The sequence below is a fragment of the Cavia porcellus genome, unplaced genomic scaffold, assembly GCF_034190915.1.
Source record: "Cavia porcellus strain 051 isolate PalLab524CR breed Dunkin Hartley unplaced genomic scaffold, mCavPor4.1 scaffold_31, whole genome shotgun sequence".
Classification (NCBI taxonomy): Eukaryota; Metazoa; Chordata; class Mammalia; order Rodentia; family Caviidae; genus Cavia; species Cavia porcellus.
The window spans coordinates 24,789,101-24,806,977 of NW_026947514.1; the positions used below are offsets into that span (position 1 = coordinate 24,789,101).

The window sequence follows — 17,877 nt, forward strand, 5'->3', positions numbered from 1 at the left end:
TAAAAAAAACAATAATAGTGATAATTTATGTGATTTATTTTTTTATTTTTTGGTATAGAGAATTGAACTCACAACCGTGTATTTGCCAGGCAGACACTTTGCCCCTGAGCTATATTCCCAGCCCCTATGTGACTTTTAAAAACATGTAATAGAAATGTTAGTATACTATGTACATAAATACCATGTCAATTCAGTTAGTGCATTATAGCTGTCAGAAACACATAAGAAAGAAATAGAAAAAAAGTACCATACTAATTCAAGGTTATATTCTCTAGAAAGCTCAAATTTGTATCTAAAATTTATTTCTGAAAGAAATTAAACCAATCTAACAGCATGAGAAAGTAACAATAAATGTTTGGATATTTTCAGTGCTTTGATTTTCTTTCTTTTTTTTTCCTGGAGTCAGTCTTGCTATATAGTTTGGGCTGACCTTGGGCTCACTCTGTAGCTCAGGCTAGCCACAAAATTACACGATCCTCCTCATGCCGGCCTCCTGAGTGCTGGAGTTATAGGCATGCACCACCACCCCTTACTTTAGTACTTTAATTTTCAGCTATTTATCTGTGATTCTAACATTGCAGGCTTAACCTATATAAATCCTGCATATCCTCTTCTAAATACTAAAGCTTCTAGAAGTCAGTAAGAATTCAATTATAAAACATGAGATAGATTTCCTTTTCTTATAGTCTGTATTCCATGAGTCAATTTTTGATGAGTGAAGGTGTCTACAACCATGGGTTAAGTATAATTTGTCCTTTCAGTGAATTGATATACTCACCCTACAACAAAAGTGGCTTACTGGTTTGTTTTAGCTTGAGTAGTAACTATATGACATCTTGTGCTGATTCTGTATCACTTTATTAGGAAACCATGAAGTAGAGGTCATTGTTTGGGAGTCAGGAATCTGGAAAAATAAAGTTAAGCCTGAAAAGTACATGAATGTCCAAGCACATTCCTTGATTTATTGAAATGAGATGAAAAACTTCAGAATATAGAATGTGATTATCTGGAGAGCTTTGACCACCTATGAAAACAAGAAAGAATCTAACAATAAGATAATATAGCAGATTTAAATTACCTAAAAACTGAGATTGTAAGTGCTAACCTTTGTGCTACTTTTGTTTGATTTATTTGTACTCCAGGAGTAACAATTTGGCTGTTTGACATACTTGCCTTTTTATTGTAATCTACAATTATTATTAGCAAGATCTGTTTTTCCAGAGCTTGGGTTTAGAAGTCATATTGTCACCAGGGATTTAGCTGAGTTGCTTAAGAGACGGCCTGGCAAACCCCAGATCATGAATTCAATCCCAGGTTTAAAAAAAAAAAAAATCATATTCTCTGAGTTTAAATCCTAATTCATACACTTATTAGCTATTTAACATTAGGGACATTACCCAAGCTCTCTGCCTCACTGTCTTTATCTGTGAGATGGAAACTATAATGTTACCAGTTTTACAGAGTTCTTGTTACTATTAAGTAGGATCACACATGGAAAGTGCTTAATCTGCCATACAGAATAGTCACTGTTAGTTGCTGCTGGTATGCATAATTTTGAAGCAAGTTTAAATTAGCTAAGAGCTCAAAATGTACATATTTTGATTGAATTTTAAATGATAATAATTATCTGTCACTGCTTTTTGCTCACTGTTTTCACCCTAGGGTTATACAATTCCATTAGACAAACGTCTAGCTGCTGATGGAAGAGGGCTTCAGACAGTACATATAAATGAAAATTTTGCCAAATTGGCAGAAGCTCTCTACATTGCTGATCGGAAGGTTGGTCTGTTACAATTGTTTTAATGTTCTGGTGATCTATAAACTAGTTTACCTAAGGTAGTGTTAATTTAGTTATAGGACTAAGTATTGAGGGAAACTAACCTGTGATATTTGTCAAAGATAGTGCTAATTCCAACTGTGTGCATGATTTTGACTTTTGTATACCTAGACACACACCCTCGCACACCATGGTGATCCATTTCCCTTGTAACATGTCAGAATAATAGTTCCCCTAAACTGGTCCAATTTTGTGAAGATTGGCAGGTGCTGTTCTACACTTTGTAATGCCCTCCCTTTTGTTATAGACGTTTTCCTATAAGGAAATTGCAAGGAAAAGTTAGTAAACATTTTGATTAATCAAATTCTGCATAAAATGACTAATAACTGTATTAAATATTGTATTAGTATATGCCCTTCAAGTTTATATGACATGGCATATATTTAGAACATAGAAAAGTGTATTTTATCACAGTGAGTCCTGTTATAAAAAATTATCTTTAAAAAGAAATTATCGGGGCTGGGGATTTAGCTCAGCGGCATAAGCGCCTGCCTTGCAAGCAGGCAGTCGTGAGTTCGATCCCTGGTACTGATAAAAACGAAAAAGACAAAAAAAAAAAAAAGCAATTATCTTCATCAGCTAAGATGTGTTTTGTTTTTGTTTTTGTTTTTTGTTTTTTGGAGACAGAGTTTTGCTTTGTAAGTTCAGGCTAGCTTTAAATTCACTGTGTAGCCCAGGTTCATCTTGAACTCACAGCAATTCTGCATTAGTCTCCCAAGTGTTGGGAATACACGTGTGCACACCACACCTGGCTAAGGTTTATCTTGAAATGGAGTCTTGTTTGATTATTTTTTTCTATAGATGGAGGTTCTGTAGCAGACAGGTCTCAAACTCCTGGGTTCATGGTTTTCTGCCTTCACTTTCTAAATGCTAAAACTATAGGCACACAGCATTGTAGTCATCTAATTTTTTTATTTTTAGACTCCTTCTACAAAAGAATTAGTGATACTGACTTGAAGTTTGATTAGGGTCACTATAGTTTCAGCTATTAAAACATTCTCCAGAATGAAAAATTACCTTCCAAAGTCTTCTCAGCAGGATATTGTGTCATTTTAATCAACAATAACAAATATGAATTCTCTTTAGTTGCTCTTACAAGCCAGACTTCATTTGGGAGTTTAGATGATAGGTGTAAATATATTTATCCCATGACAGTGTCTCACTAACATCTGACTTCACTAACAGGCTCGTGAGGCTGTGGAAATGCGTGCCCAGGTGGAGAGGAAGATGGCTCAAAAAGAAAAGGAAAAACATGAAGAGAAACTTAGAGAAATGGCACAAAAAGCTCGGGAGAGAAGAGCTGGTATCAAAACCCATGTGGAAAAAGGTATGGCATTTTCATTGTGGAATTTACTTTGAACAATATGTATCTTACTTTAGAAAAATCTGTGTTTTAGATTTTGTTTGCTAAGTGTACACAAAAGTAGTTAAGTATATAATAAAAAGGAAACTTTTTTTTTTTTTTTTTTTTTTTTTTTTTTTGGTGCTGGGGTCAAACTCATAACCTTGCATTTGCCAGACAGGTGTTTGTGCTGCTGAGCTAAAGCCCTGGCCCAAAAAGAAAACTTTTAAATACTTCAGAACTAGTGTAGAAATGGAAAGTAACCTCTACTAAGCCAAAACAATAGAAAATAAAAGGTAGACCTCTAATATTTTACTGTACTAGAAATTTTTACCATTCTGAGCAATATTGTACACAGTTGACCCTATGTATCCCCAGGACCCATATCCACAAATTGAACCAACCGTAGATTCAAAAATATTTGGGAACAATATATCTGTATCTAAAACATACAGGTTTTTTTCCCCTATCATTATCCTAAATAATAGAATATATCAACTGTTCAGATAGCATTTAGATTGTATTAGGTATTATGGGTTATAAGTATATATATAAGAGGTTTGTAAATGATATGCAAATATTACTCCATTTTATATAAAGGACTAGCACATGCATGGATTCAGATATCCTTATTTGGGGCTTCCTGGAACTATTCCTCACTGAATAACAAAGGGCAACTATACTTTAAAATTAATCATGTTATTCAAGCCAGGTGTGGTGGCAGATGGCTGTTATCTCAGCACTTGAGAGGCTGGGGTAGGAGGATCACTGTGTAGGTCAAGGTCATATTGTTATTATGATACTGTTGATATTGATACTGCTTGATACTGTTGGCCTTGAACTGACTGTGTAGCCCAGTGTGGCCTTGAAATTGCAGTGACCCTCCTGCTTCAATCTCCTGAGTGCTGAGATTTATAGGCTGAGATTATAGGCCACACCTGGCTAAATTTGTTGTTGTTTAGTCGCTTTGAAATTTAGAAAGAAAAATGAGATCTTCAACTGAGTAAGTCAACTTGTCATAGGATAATTCAGAGATTTTCCAGTCTTACAAGTTAATGTTTTTTCTAATCATTAAAACTGACAGTATTCTTTTCTTTGGCTTTATTCAGTGGTATATCTTGATGAATTAATTGTTTAAGAATGAAATAAGTTGTGGTATTCACAAAAATGTATGAGGATGTTTTTTGTTTCATAAAACATAATAAAATCAGTCATTCTTTTGTTCAGTTAATATTAAGTAACTACTATCTGCAATATTAAGTAACTACTATCTATTGGTTGATTAGTTGGATGGTTTTGAGATGGGTAAACTGCCAGTCTGGCCTTGAACTCACAATCCTTCTGACTTCAGCCTCCCTAGTAGTTAGGATTAAAGACCCACTCCATTACACCCAGCTTAAGATTCTTTTCTAGGCAGATTTTCTGCTAGACTTAGGGTAGAGATGGAATGCAGACAGACGAAAATACTCTTGCATGATGCAGTAAAAGTAATAATTACTGTGGAGAAAAATAAAACAGTGAAAGAGGGCATAAAAATGTCAGGAAAGGGTCTTTAGAATAGCTCTCACCTCTGAGCTAATGAATGCCAAAACTTGGAAATCTGGCAAAAGTACATTGCAGACTGCAAGATAAACAGATACAAAGGCCCTGAGTTGAGAATAGGCCTGGTGTGCTCAAGGAAGTACAAGGAGACCAGAATGGCTGGATTGTACTGAAGGAGCATAGAAGTCAAAGATTTGTTAGAGTACTTAGGATAGGTGGGAAGAATAGTGGCTGCCATTTTATTTCAAATGACAAAGGATTTTGAACAATGACATTTGCAACTTTACTGCAGTATAATTGAGAAATTAATAGTATATATTTAAATTACTCGGTATAAGGGTGGTTTCTGTTTTGGTTTGGTTTGGGTGGCAGAGTTTTGAGATTTTTGCTTGTTGTTTTTTATTTTGTAACAAAGTTTTGCTATGTTGCCCAGGGTAGCCTCAAACTCTTAGTTTCAAGAAACCCACCTGCTTCAGCCATCCAAGTAGCTAGACTGTAGGTGGACTTTGTGGTATGTCCAGGAGTGTTTTGTTTTGATACTAAGAGATCAAATCCAAGACCTTCTCACTGGAGGACTGTGGAATGTACGTGGGCACAAGTAAAGAAATTGCATTCCCATTCTTTTTTTAAAATCATGAGACATGGTCTAAGTTGTTAAGTTGCCCGTACTGGGATTTGAACTTGCTACCCTTTTGTCTTAGCTTTCCAAAGTGCTAGGATTACAGGGATGTACCATCATGCCTGAATGACAACGTTTTTATTTCACTTTGTGTTGCTAAGGATATGTGAAACATACACTGTTGCATTTAGCTGTAACCCCTACCCAGGATGATTTTCAAATATACTTGTACATCATGAAATGTGTACAACTGCCAAGCTAATTATAGTCACTTTTAAATTAAGAGATTAAGATTCTCAGCAAATTTCATTTCTGTAATGTAGTATTATAAACTATGGTCACCATACATTACATTGTATCTTCGGAACTTGGTCTTCCTACATCAATAAAACTTTGTACCATTTAACCAACATTTTCTCTGACATATATTTTTAAGATAATAGTGTGGTCACTGTGTTAAAAATAGAAGACTGAAATGGACATAGGCAGAAGTAGTGAAATTATTGTAAGCCTCTTGTAATAAACCTGATGAGAGATGAGAACATGAGGTAGTGAAAATGTGATCAATGTTGGATGTAAAGCTAACAAAAGCTGCTTAAGGATTAGGATAGGAGTGTGAGAAAAGTAGGTGTCAGAGATCATTCCAGAATTTTTGACCAAAGCAACTGGGGAACATTAAATTGTCATTTACTAATAATTGAAAACACTGCAAGGCAAACAGGTTTGGGAGGGAAAGATTAGTTCAGTTGAATACATGTTAAGTTTAGGATGCAGTTGTTAAGCAGGTACTAGGTTATAGAGTTCAACTAAATAGAACTAATCAAGGCCATATTTAGTGATCTACTTCCTGAATCACATATAAATGACATGAGACAAGATGTAATACCTGTTGTACACCCAATCTAAATACACCCTGAACATATTTAGAAGTAAACTTCAGAGGCTACAGATGTAGCTCATGGTGGCATTTATCCACCATGCACAAGTCCTTGGGTTCCATCCTCAACACCACATTAAAAAGTGAAATAAAATTAAAAATGCAGTGCCTTAGTTCTCTAAACTTGATAAGGAAACTATCAAAAATGGAAGCAAAGCTTTTGTAAATGGGAGAGGAAAATAGTGGTAGAAGGAAGATCAGGAGAATGGGGGAAAAAAGAGTCAAGTTATATCACGTGCGGATACAAATTCTCTATAAAGAAAATGATTATTATGTATATCTAAAATGTACCAATAAAATCTGATTTTTAAAATGTATCCAAAAAAAGCCCAGAGTGGTTCTTGAAAAATTAAAATTTTTGAAAAATCTGTTGCTAGATATTAATAAAAGCTAGTATTTACTGAGTACTTGATATAGTACACATAACTCAGTATTTCACATTACCTCACATTATCATTACATCACTTTGTGCAGTGGCATTATTACTGTCACTGCTTTACAGAGGAGAAAACTAAGAGTCACAGTGGTTAGGAAACTTGTACAAGGTCACATTGCTAATTTGTTATGAAAGAGGAGGATTAAATCCAGACAGGCTAGCTTATACTAACTAACAAGCCTACAGCCTGGTGAGGGTAGAAAAGATGAAGATAGACATAAATACAATTGAAATCAAGATACAGCCAGCCCCTATAGGCCACAAGCAAAAGATTCTTTATTGAGTAGAATCTCTTGAAATACAAAGGGAACCTTGTGTGGAATTCTTTTTTCTTTACATGTTATGAAAATTGCAAACACAAAAAAATGGAAAGCTTTGTAGTGAACACCATTATTCCCTAACAGGATTTTAGTTAATTTTTCAAAACAGTTGGCAAGACAAATTTGCTCATCACATGTCTACCTATCTTTGTATCCATCTGTCATTCCAGCTTACTACTTTGATGCATTTCAGAATTGAAGACAGCGGTACTGTTATTCAGTTGTATGTGTGATTCTAGAATTCACATTAAAAATTTTAACTAATACTATAATGGATTTAAATTAATTGCAAATACGATTTAAAAGACTGACTATGACTGCAAAGAAATACCTAAAATTTTCTGTATTAAGGTTAAACAATATTCTCTTGTTCAAAATATTAATCAATAACACAGTGATGAAATAAGTTTAAACTGTGTCCACACAGAGGATGGGGAAGCACGTGAGAGAGATGAAATCCGACATGATAGACGAAAAGAGAGACAACATGACAGAAATCTTTCCAGGGCAGCTCCAGATAAGAGGTAAATACTATAAATACAAATTAAGAAGAATAGCCTTTTTGTATTTTTTAGAGCTAAGTTTTGATCCACTAAGATCAGGTTTGCTTTTTCTCTTTGCTTTTTTAGTATGATAACTTAATAAATTGCCCTTCATTTTCTTATACTTAATTACTTTCTCTTAGCAGAATTGACTATCCCTAGAAGTAATCTTCTCTTCCCTCAAAGTCAGGTCAGATAGAATTGAGAAAGAGGAGGCCATAGAATTGGTAATTCAGATCATATTTGTGATAAGGAAATAATGAATGAGACTATCTATTTTCGTACTTGAAATCATGAGACAAATTGAATTTGTGCCTACACCACTACACAGGAAATCTCATGCCTTTATCAACAACATCCTTTCGTATGTATTTATCTCCAGAGTACAATGCTTGATGCAGTGTAGGAAAAGAGCATGATTTCTTTGTTTTGTTTTGTATGGGGGATCGAACTCACAACCTCGTGCTCACTAGGCAGATGCTTATGCTGCTGAGCTAAATCCCCAGCCCAAAGAGCAGGTTTTGAAGTAAAAGTGTTCCTTTATATGAGCAGCTTAACTTACAATATAGAAAGACAGAACTATTATGTGAAATACTTTGAAAAAATTTATAAGGCATTCAAGTACAAAATGGTGTAAAACAAACTAAACACATATATTGAGAACATAAGGTAGGAATTAGAGACATCTGTAGTTTACTCATGTCAGAGGTCTGCAGTCACTAGGAAATTGAGGAAATGCTAAATACATAATTGGGATATTCACAGAGTGTTACATGTAAACATGAAATACATTCTTTTCAAATCAAGTTTTCCCATGCTCTGATCATGTTTGGAGCTGACATCTATTTTCTCAAGTCATATCTTAAATGGCATATTTCATTTCACTGAATAAGTATAGTCATGGGGAAGCAGTAAATCATAATTCAGAGTTGTGGGTAAATCATTGTAGAAGAAAGAAAGAGAAATGAAACATGAAGTATTCAGTTATGGTGCTCTTGATTGGATCATACTAAATTGTAAAAATCAAAATGGTTATGTAGATATATTAGGTCCTTAAAAACCAGTTAAGTTACTGTGAGAATTGGTAACACATAAAAGTTTTAAACTTGATTTTGGGTGAAATCAGATTGTCTATGGAAACTATTTGAAAACCTGCACCTCTAGTTAAATAAGTAATGACAGTTGCTATCATTTCATTTGGATCTGTAATACATACGTATCAAAAAAGCAAAGGACTTAAATTAGAGTGTGAGCTAGTAGAAAGTTTTTGTTTTGTTTTATCTTTTTGAGACAGGGTCTCGCTATGCAGTTCAGGCTCGCCTTGGGCTCACTCTGTAGGTCAGGATGGTCTCGAGTTTGCAAATGATTCTCCTGCCTCAGCCTTCCAGGTGCTGGGATTACAGGAGTGTGCCACCACACCCAGCTTAGTAGAAAATTCTTATTGTGAATCCTGTATCCTCTAATCATGTATCTTTTTTTAATCTCATTTTTAAAAAATGTGTTTTTTTTGTCCCAGGAATCAAACTCAGGCATGTGCTTGTGCCACTGAACTGCATCTCCAATCTTCATTTTAAAATTTTTATCAGTACATGTTGCAGCACATAATGGTTACATTTGTCGTGAGGAGTTGGTACACATACAAATATCTTTTTATTTCCCATTGCCTCTCCTCATTTCCCCCAGTCATGTATCTGAAATGCTGTAAAGGCTGCCAACCTGATGATACATTGTCTAGGAATATATGTTGACAAGACATATTCATTTCCTTTGCTTCCAAGATTGGTTGTATTTAAATTGAATGTTTAGCTTGTCTGCAGACATGTCCAATTAATGATAACATACTCCAAATAGGTCAAAACTGCAGAGAAATGAAAATCGAGATATCAGTGAAGTCATTGCTCTTGGTGTGCCCAATCCTCGGACTTCTAATGAAGTTCAGTACGACCAACGGCTCTTCAACCAATCCAAGGTAAAGAAGTCTAGGAACTGCCTGTCTTGTGTCTTGATATGAATACCTATCCTCAGAGAAAAGAAAACAGATTTGAATCAGCTTAACAGCTAGTATGATACGGGGAAAAATGGAAGTTGTGTGTTATTACTTAAAAGACAAGATGAAACACTTCTGATTATAACCTCTTAGAGTTGGCTATAATTTGAAGCACTGGTAGAAGACAAAAGAATGCAGGTAATAAAACATGATTCTGGTATGTCTGTCTACTTTCTGTTTCTAAAATACAGCCTACTAAAAAAATAACCACTGTTGGGTTATTTTGGTGGTAGTTGTCTGTGTGTGTGTGTTTGTTTTTGTTTTTGTTTTGTAGTACTGGGTATTCAATCCAGAGTCTTTGTACTGAGTTACATACCCATACCTTTTTATTTTTCACTTTGAGACCAGGTCTTACTAAATTGTTGTCCAGGCTGGACTGGAACTTGGGATCCTCTTACCTCAACTTCCCAAAGTGCTAAGATTGTAAGGATGTACTATCATACTTGGCTGGATGGTTTTTTAATGTCAGAGACATGTCAACTTGAAATCTTTTAAAAAATGAAGCCTTAAAGTTAAATACCAGACTGTTTGTCAGAAAATCTGATTTCTTGGGGCTAGGAATTTAGCTCAGTTGCACAGTGCCTGCCTGACAATTGTGAGATCCCAAATTTGATCCCTAGTATCCACACGCACACAAAGAAAAAGAAAATTGATTTCTAGTGCTGGTTGTCATTAACCAACTGGAACACATTTCATAAACCCTAATGTTTATTACGTATAAGGAAGTAGATAAAAGGTGGATCCAGGGTAAGGAATATAGAAGAGTCAATTCTACAGGGCTATGGGAGGGAAAAATTAATTAACTTGGAGGCTTTTGAAAGATTTGAATGTATAATTTTAATATGTTCCTCTGAGAAATTTATTGAATGTTTTTTTATATTCCTGGTGCTCTAAATCTTTTACTTGTATTATCTCAGGCCTTAAAAAGATAAAATATATGTAGTCCAAATGGTATGGATAAGAAAAATGAGATTTGTAATTGATGCAGTCATGATTCCAACTTGAATGATTTGATTTCAGTGATGGTTTATCTGCTTTAACAAATCAAGTTAGGGATGAAAGTTCCATATTAGTAAATAACTTACACCTGTTAGAAACTTAGAGCATTTAGAAATTATATCTTAGTCACTTTCCTATTGCTTAAACTATCCAATACCCAAAATATACAAGAAAGGTTTGTTTTGGCTCATGGTTTTAGTCCATGGTCAGCTGGTCCAAGATGAAAGAAACAAGATGGCAGAGGGGCATGGCAGAAGAAAAAGTGCTTAACACATGGCGGGCAGGAAGCAGAGAGAAGCGAAGCCAGGGAAAGAAAAAATGTCCTTCTAGGTCCATGCCCCCAGTGACTGCCTGCCACATCTCAGGCTCTGTCTCCAAAATATCAGGATAGCTGTGGCTTGATTAACGCATTAAGCTGCTGCTGAGTGTAGCACGTCCATGATCCAATAAACTTCTGTACATTACATGTTACTTTCTTGTCACTGAGGCTCCATATGTGACACAACTATGGAGGAAAAATTTATTTCTGTTCGTAGAGGTTTCAGTTCATAGTAAACTGGCTCCAAGGTAAGGCGGCATAGCAGAGGAACACGGCAAAGGAAAATTGCTCATGGTGTGGCAGGTTGGAAGCAGAGCAATCAGGAGAAAGGTATACCCTCCCAAGCTGTGGCCCACCTCTTCCCATCATGTGTAGCTCGAAACTCATCAATGGCCCCACCTATGAGAGCATGAGGCTCTGAAGGGACATTTAGATGTAAAGTATTACAGGAGACTTTTGTGGACATTTTTTACCTAAATATAGAATGTTTAATATTTTCATTGTGAGCCTTATTACTATAATAGTGATATTCTTAGGCAGTTAAGGGATATAACTTTGTTTTACAGTAAATGGAACAAATTTTTTGCCATTCTTGGATTTTCTTGCTGTGTCCACAAAAATTTAAATTGTCAGAAATCTGCTTACAGTAGATCCTTCAATTTTAATGATTACTTTGAAAGTACTCAAATTTGTTAATAACTTATTTGATTCTAATTACACATGATGCTGGGAAGAGGTGAGTACTGGGGCCATAGCTTGAGAGGGTATACCTTTTCTCCTGATTGCTCTGCTTCCAACCTGCCACACCATGAAGCCAAACATGAAACTTACATTTGATCAATTTTTAATGACCTTCCTAAAATTTGTAGTTCAGTTTTTGAAAATGTGAACTGTATTATAAATCAGCAAGTATATATCCTTCATGTGAAGAATTAGCTTCAGCTTTTAATAATCCATAGATTTCTTATTTCATGTCATTCATTTTTCCACAGGGTATGGACAGTGGATTTGCAGGTGGAGAAGATGAAATTTACAATGTTTATGATCAAGCCTGGAGAGGTGGTAAAGATATGGCCCAAAGTATTTATAGGCCCAGTAAAAATCTGGACAAGGACATGTATGGTGATGACCTAGAAGCCAGAATAAAGACCAACAGGTACCAAGACAAGACAGTTCAGTTTCATTATTTATACAATAGAACAAAACTATTTCATAGTCCTTTTTCTTGTTCCCTAGATTTGTTCCTGACAAGGAATTTTCTGGTTCTGACCGCAAGAGAGGCCGAGAAGGACCTGTTCAGTTTGAAGAAGATCCTTTTGGTCTGGACAAGTTTTTGGAAGAAGCCAAACAGCATGGTGGCTCTAAAAGACCCTCAGATAGCAGCCGCCCCAAGGAACATGAGCATGAAGGCAAGAAGAGGAGGAAAGAATAAATCCAGCAGTCTTCAAAGTGAACGAACTATATTATCCATTACCCTAATGATGCAAGTCATGGGGGGACTCTTTGTAAATGGTCAGGAAAAAACCAAATCTGGGTACTAGAGCCCAGCACTACTTTTTATTACAGGGGCAGGAGGATTGAAAATTCTACTCTGAATTAGTTTTTTAAAAGAGTGGGTTGTGTTTGTTCTTCTCCCACCTTTTCAGCACCTAGAGAACATGCTACCCCACACACAGAATTGAGACTTCTTTTTGTGTGACACAAGTCGTCTGGGGTAATATTTTGTGTAAGACCAACTACTTATAAATAAAGTTTCTCCAACCACAATGAATAGGAGGATGTTCACATATTGGAACTGTGCCATGAAATGAATTTTGTGTGTTGTCCTGTTTTTCTTTGGAGTGGGGAAAGTAACGTCTTGCTTACTGCAACTACTTGTTTCGAATAAAAGCATTTAGACAAAATTCTGTTTTGTGTTTATTTAATGATTAGTAATCATCTCAGAAATCTTTCTCTTCATCAGATGTTTGATCCCCTTGCCAAAGTTTTGGTCTTTGAACTTGAACATGGACCTAAAAAAAAAATCAAATAAGCAGTATAAGAAAAAGCAATGTTTACCAAAATATTAAAGCAAAATCAGTATTTTGTAAGAATGCCTTTTTTTCTTCAGAAATTCAGCATGAATGACTCAAGCAGTTATTAGTTAATTCCTTGTTCTTAAGACTCCCTCAACTTTAATTAAAAATTCTTAAGTCAGTTTGGAACAAGATCATGTGAGAAACGCAAACTCTCAACGCTAGTTTGCCTGACTTGACAGTATTTCCCTTGTTCTGTATTACATACCCCTTGTTAATCATCAAAGGGCCATCCAATTGGAGGTACAGCTCAGCTGTAAAGCACATACTTTGCATGCATGAAGCCTGGAGTTCAATCCCCAGCACCACACAGTCTTTCTATACTTCCCTCCTCAGTCCTTTTAGACTCATTCTACCACTGCTGATTGATTAATTATTTTACATTTTTTGAGAGGGTCTCCACTCGGGAATTACGTAAACTGCTCTCAGTGAGGCCCTGAACGGAATGGTGAGCCTCCTGCTCAGCCTCAAGTACAGGCCCAGGTAGTCTTTAACAAGCATTAAAGAAGTCTGTCAGGCATAAATTTTCCAAATTCATTCCACTAATTCCATTTCATTCCATTAACTCTGACCTATTTAGTACATAAAAGGCTCATTTTAAAATGTAGAAAGAGAGGCCAGGGATTTAGCTCAGTGGCATAAGTGCCTGCCTGGCAACCACAAGGTCATGCGTTCAATCCCTAGTACCAAAAAACAAAAATAAAATGTAGAAACAGATTTACCTTTACTCCATCAATTATATGATTTTCATATTGTATTGCATTCTGCAGCTCCTCTTCTGAAGAAAACTGAACCCAACCCAAACCTCTATGAAAGCCAGTCCTTCTGTCCTAAAAATACAAAACATCAAAAGGGAAAGAATCATGAACTTGAGAAACTTTCCATAAGCTCCAAATCAAACGACCAGCTTTTTCATTTGCTAAAATCATACTGCAAACATATATAAATATCACTAACCTTAGCTTACTTAACTTACCCTCGTTAACCAAGATTAAATCCCAGTGTTAATAGAGCTTTTCCACTGTCATTGGACAAGTAAAACTATGGGTAATGAGCTGTTAACATTCTAGATACAAACCACACTGACAGTAATCAAGGAATAAATTATGACCACTGACATACTTATTTCTAACCTAATTCCCAGGGAACTAGAAAATCCCCAAGACCTAGTTATACCTGGTCATTTCTGAGACCAATCATTATCAACACTACCCTCTACCTTTACTATTACATGTTCCTAATAAGAAGTGGCAAAGAAATTCCACCTTAACTTCTGGTTAATTTAAATACTTGCTACTTGTACAAAGTGCTTATCCTTCGACCTACGAATCACAAGAGTAGTATGTTTGAAGACATGCTGCCCTGCCCCTCTAGCCCTCTGATAAACAGATGGAGATGCCTATTTAATGAAGACTATTTGGTCCTCATAAATCTCATTACAAAGTTGTACTTTTATCAAAAATGCTGTATTTTAGATACTGCTTACAGTTCAGACTTCAAAGGTTACTTTATCAGTATTAATTTAGAATGCAGGACGTTTGTGATGATACACAAATGATCCACAACCCCACCAGATAAATACCTCCACGTAACCATTACCACAAATACTGAAGTTTGCGTTAATATTTACATAATATATACAGCCATGTATAGTGGTGCATGCCTGTAATCCCAGCACTCAGGAGGTTGAGGCAAGATGATCACCTTTGAGTTCAAGGTCACCATGGGCTATATACCAAGGTCAAGGCCAGCTGTAACTACAGTTTGATCCTATCTTTAAGTTTTTTTTAAAAAATTTAACATGAATACCTGTAAGGTTATGTTTTAATATTAGTCATAATTTTATCAATAAAGACTTGAACAGCTTCATTTCATGGTAAGGTGATATGCTTTGATTTAAAAAAATCAAAAATTAGAGAATAACCATTTTTTGTTTTTGTAGTACTGGGGTCAAACCTAGGGCCTCATACATGCTAGGCCAAGTACTCTATCACTGAGCTACACCAACAGTCCCCAATAGTTTTTTAAAAATACTCACAAAAGGAACAGTGCACTTTCGTATATGGCCAAACTGAGCAAAATATTCCCTCAGTTCATCTGTAGGAGGGGAGACAATATATTAAAGGTAGTTAATATATTTTGTTTTCTCTAACCTGCATTGCACATATCAAACAGAGTCCCCTAATCTCCTGTGGCCAGAAACTACTTTGCATCCCTTACAATTAAGCAAGCAGTCACAAGAGTAACTATATTTGTTGTAATATACCATACCTGGTGGGGACCAGGACATAGGCAAATGAACTGCTGCAATGGCAGCAGTCTCCATACTCAGCAGTTACCGAGCGTTTTCGTTACACTGTGTTAGGTGTGTGCAGTAAAAACCTTATAAGTAGATCATACAGAAGTCACTAAATGCAACCCAGTTTGTCACCAATCAAGAGATTTCCAAATAGCAGCTCAACTTTTTAGTCTTTCCTAAGTTTACACTGAGTTAAACAGCTGATGCTCTAAAATGTGACGAGCTAATCTCACCTATCCTTCCATCCTTATTTCCTGCCAGCCCATGGTCACTCTCCAGTATATCAAATTAAATTTTCTGTATCCTATCCTACGGAATGTTATCTTTGAATATGTTGTTTGCTTCCTTTGATGTGTCAGTATTCCTATCTCATACCTAATTATACCTATCCTTCCATACTCAAGCCAAATACATCCACTAAGTATTCCTTTACTGGGCTTCTACTACAAGACAATGGACCATATCTGTTAAGATCTGTTTACAATTATACACTTTAATATATATTACAATATATCTTAAAATTACATAATCTCTGTTCTTGTGAACTACAGCTGTAGTTTGCTGGCTTGCATTTTCTATTAGCCATCTATGTTTCCTAGTTCAATAACATTCTGTATGTTTAGTTTGTGAGTCCCACCCACCACTATACTATAAGTTGTATAGAAACTATCATATTTACAGTGTGTGTTACACAATAAGGCTTAAATAATGGATGAATGAATAAGTAAAAGTCTGATGTTATTGGGAAGTGGTGGAACTCTTAAGAGGTGGGCCTCTTGTCTCTTTTTCTGCTTCCCCATGCAGCCCCACCATGATGGTGCACTAACAAGTCTAAAGCAACAAGGCCAACCAACCATGGATCGAAACCTCAGAAACTTGGGGCTGGGGATTTAGCTCAGCGGCATAAGTACCTGCCTGGCAAGCATGAGGTCATGAGTTCAATCCCTGGTACCAAAAAAAAAAAAAAAAAAAAAGAATTCTGAAACGTCTGAAATCCGGAGTTAAAATAGGTGGTAATCTTTGAAAGGATTTTGCCCTAGATAGGACATTACAGTAGTGAGAGGCGGGACCAAGGGACATTTACCTTGAGGTCATTTTCTCCACCAGTAGGCAATTTACCTGTGGAGTGAAATGAACTCCAGTGGGCTGCTTGGGCATCAGCGATGCCCGTTTAGGCACCACCCCAGAGCAAAGCTATACATATGCCCCCCACACGACGCCTCTGGCAGAGAAAGCCAGACCCCAGCAGTCATGGAGTTTCTCTCCACATCCTTAAAATAAAGGCCACTTTACTTTATATTCTGTCTTCTAAGCGCGCAGAAAATCCTATCAATCTCTACCTAAATACCTCCAAAAAGTGACCACAGATTTTAAATTGTAGTAAGCAAACTCAAAACCCCAAATGAAAAAAATCAAAAGTTGGTAAACCTTGACTTCAACACTATCTCCAAACTATCTCTCCTGTGATCTTCCATTTAGTGACCATGAAGATAATTACCCATTTATTGAGTGATCACAGTCGGCAAAAATCTAAGACATTTTTATATAAACTTGTCTAGTACGCGCCTCAATCCTATAAAGTAGCTCCATATTATCGACTCTATTTTTTTTTTTTTTTGGATAATTACACTGAGGTATAGTTGTGAGCCCCTTTCCCATATTAAGTAGTTGAGGTGGTATTCTAACCCAGAAAATCTGGCTTCAGAGTCAACTTCTCAATAACCTTGTACGATCTCCATGCAGCTGCCTGACAGGACTTCACAAACAACACATTTCAACTTGACTCCTCACTTTCTCTCATCCAGCTTCGCCCAAATTCTAAACACAAATTCATCAACTCTGAAAAATTTGGAAATCAGTCTAGGCTTTCTCTCTCATACTGCACCCTTCCCTCCTCAAACCATCACGAAAAGCCGTGGGGTTTGGTTGAAAACATAAGCAAATCTGACCCCTTTACTTTTACCACTTCCTTAGTTCAGATCTTCATCTAAGGCATGGAAGAAAGGCTCGAATTCAGGGTCTTGCACGATAGGCCATCGCTCTAGCACTAAACTACAAGCCTAGCAGGTCCTCGTCCTTGAACAAAATGAAATTACCTTTTATCTCGCCTCCATATCGACAATTTTGCCATCTTGACTCTTAAGCTCCACACCGCAATCCCTTATATATCGTAACTCGAACAAAATCCGCAAATAATAAACTTTTCTACCAAATCACCCTAAATTTAATTGTAAACAGTTCATTACAAACAAAAGTTCTGCGCAGTTACTTGCTAAAAAGCAAATTCGGTATCCCGCCACTACGCTGAGCGCTCAGCAGAAGGCAGAGGTTTTGCCTATTGCTTGGGCCTAAGAATCCCGCCCCTCCCACATCCTCCATCACTCACTGGATGCTGCAGTCCAGGGAATTTTCCTGACGAAAGCAACCGGCCGGTTAACAACTGTACGCAGCGCCGGAGCACCCCTCGCTATGGAGGCTGCCATCTTTACCCTGAAAGACCTCTGCGACCTGGAGTCGCAACCCCGGAAGAGTCTGCTGAAACCCGGAAGAAACTGCCGGTCCC

General features: G+C 36.5%; 2 protein-coding genes across 2 annotated transcripts in view; one reads left to right on the forward strand and one right to left on the reverse strand.

The window, feature by feature from the left end:
* Positions 1-12,844, forward strand: part of Snw1 (SNW domain containing 1) — a 35,928-nt gene extending 23,084 nt beyond the window's left edge. The window contains exons 9-14 of the mRNA XM_003472330.5: positions 1,663-1,779; positions 3,023-3,164; positions 7,461-7,557; positions 9,427-9,544; positions 11,933-12,096; positions 12,177-12,844. Coding sequence (XP_003472378.2) covers positions 1,663-1,779; positions 3,023-3,164; positions 7,461-7,557; positions 9,427-9,544; positions 11,933-12,096; positions 12,177-12,372 — 834 coding nt within the window. The 3' untranslated portion in view covers positions 12,373-12,844. The remainder of the gene's footprint in view (positions 1-1,662; positions 1,780-3,022; positions 3,165-7,460; positions 7,558-9,426; positions 9,545-11,932; positions 12,097-12,176) is intronic.
* Slirp (SRA stem-loop interacting RNA binding protein) lies at positions 12,845-17,870 on the reverse strand. The gene is made up of 4 exons (XM_003472455.5): positions 17,701-17,870; positions 15,054-15,112; positions 13,738-13,845; positions 12,845-12,952 (listed from the first exon to the last, which is right to left on the reverse strand). Exons 1-4 carry the CDS (start codon positions 17,795-17,797, stop codon positions 12,881-12,883), a joined length of 336 nt encoding a protein of 111 aa, XP_003472503.1. The 5' UTR covers positions 17,798-17,870; the 3' UTR covers positions 12,845-12,880.
* Positions 17,871-17,877: the final 7 nt, after the last annotated feature.

Excerpts from the sequence above, each read along its gene's own strand:
- Slirp (XM_003472455.5), bottom strand. The coding sequence starts at position 17,797 with ATGGCAGCCTCCATAGCGAGGGGTGCTCCGGCGCTGCGTACAGTTGTT. Across the intron at positions 15,113-17,700 it reads TCCCTGGACTGCAGCATCCA|ATGAACTGAGGGAATATTTT; the intron begins GTGAGTGATGGA and ends CCCCTCCTACAG. Across the intron at positions 13,846-15,053 it reads GAAAGTGCACTGTTCCTTTT|GACAGAAGGACTGGCTTTCA; the intron begins GTGAGTATTTTT and ends TTGTATTTTTAG.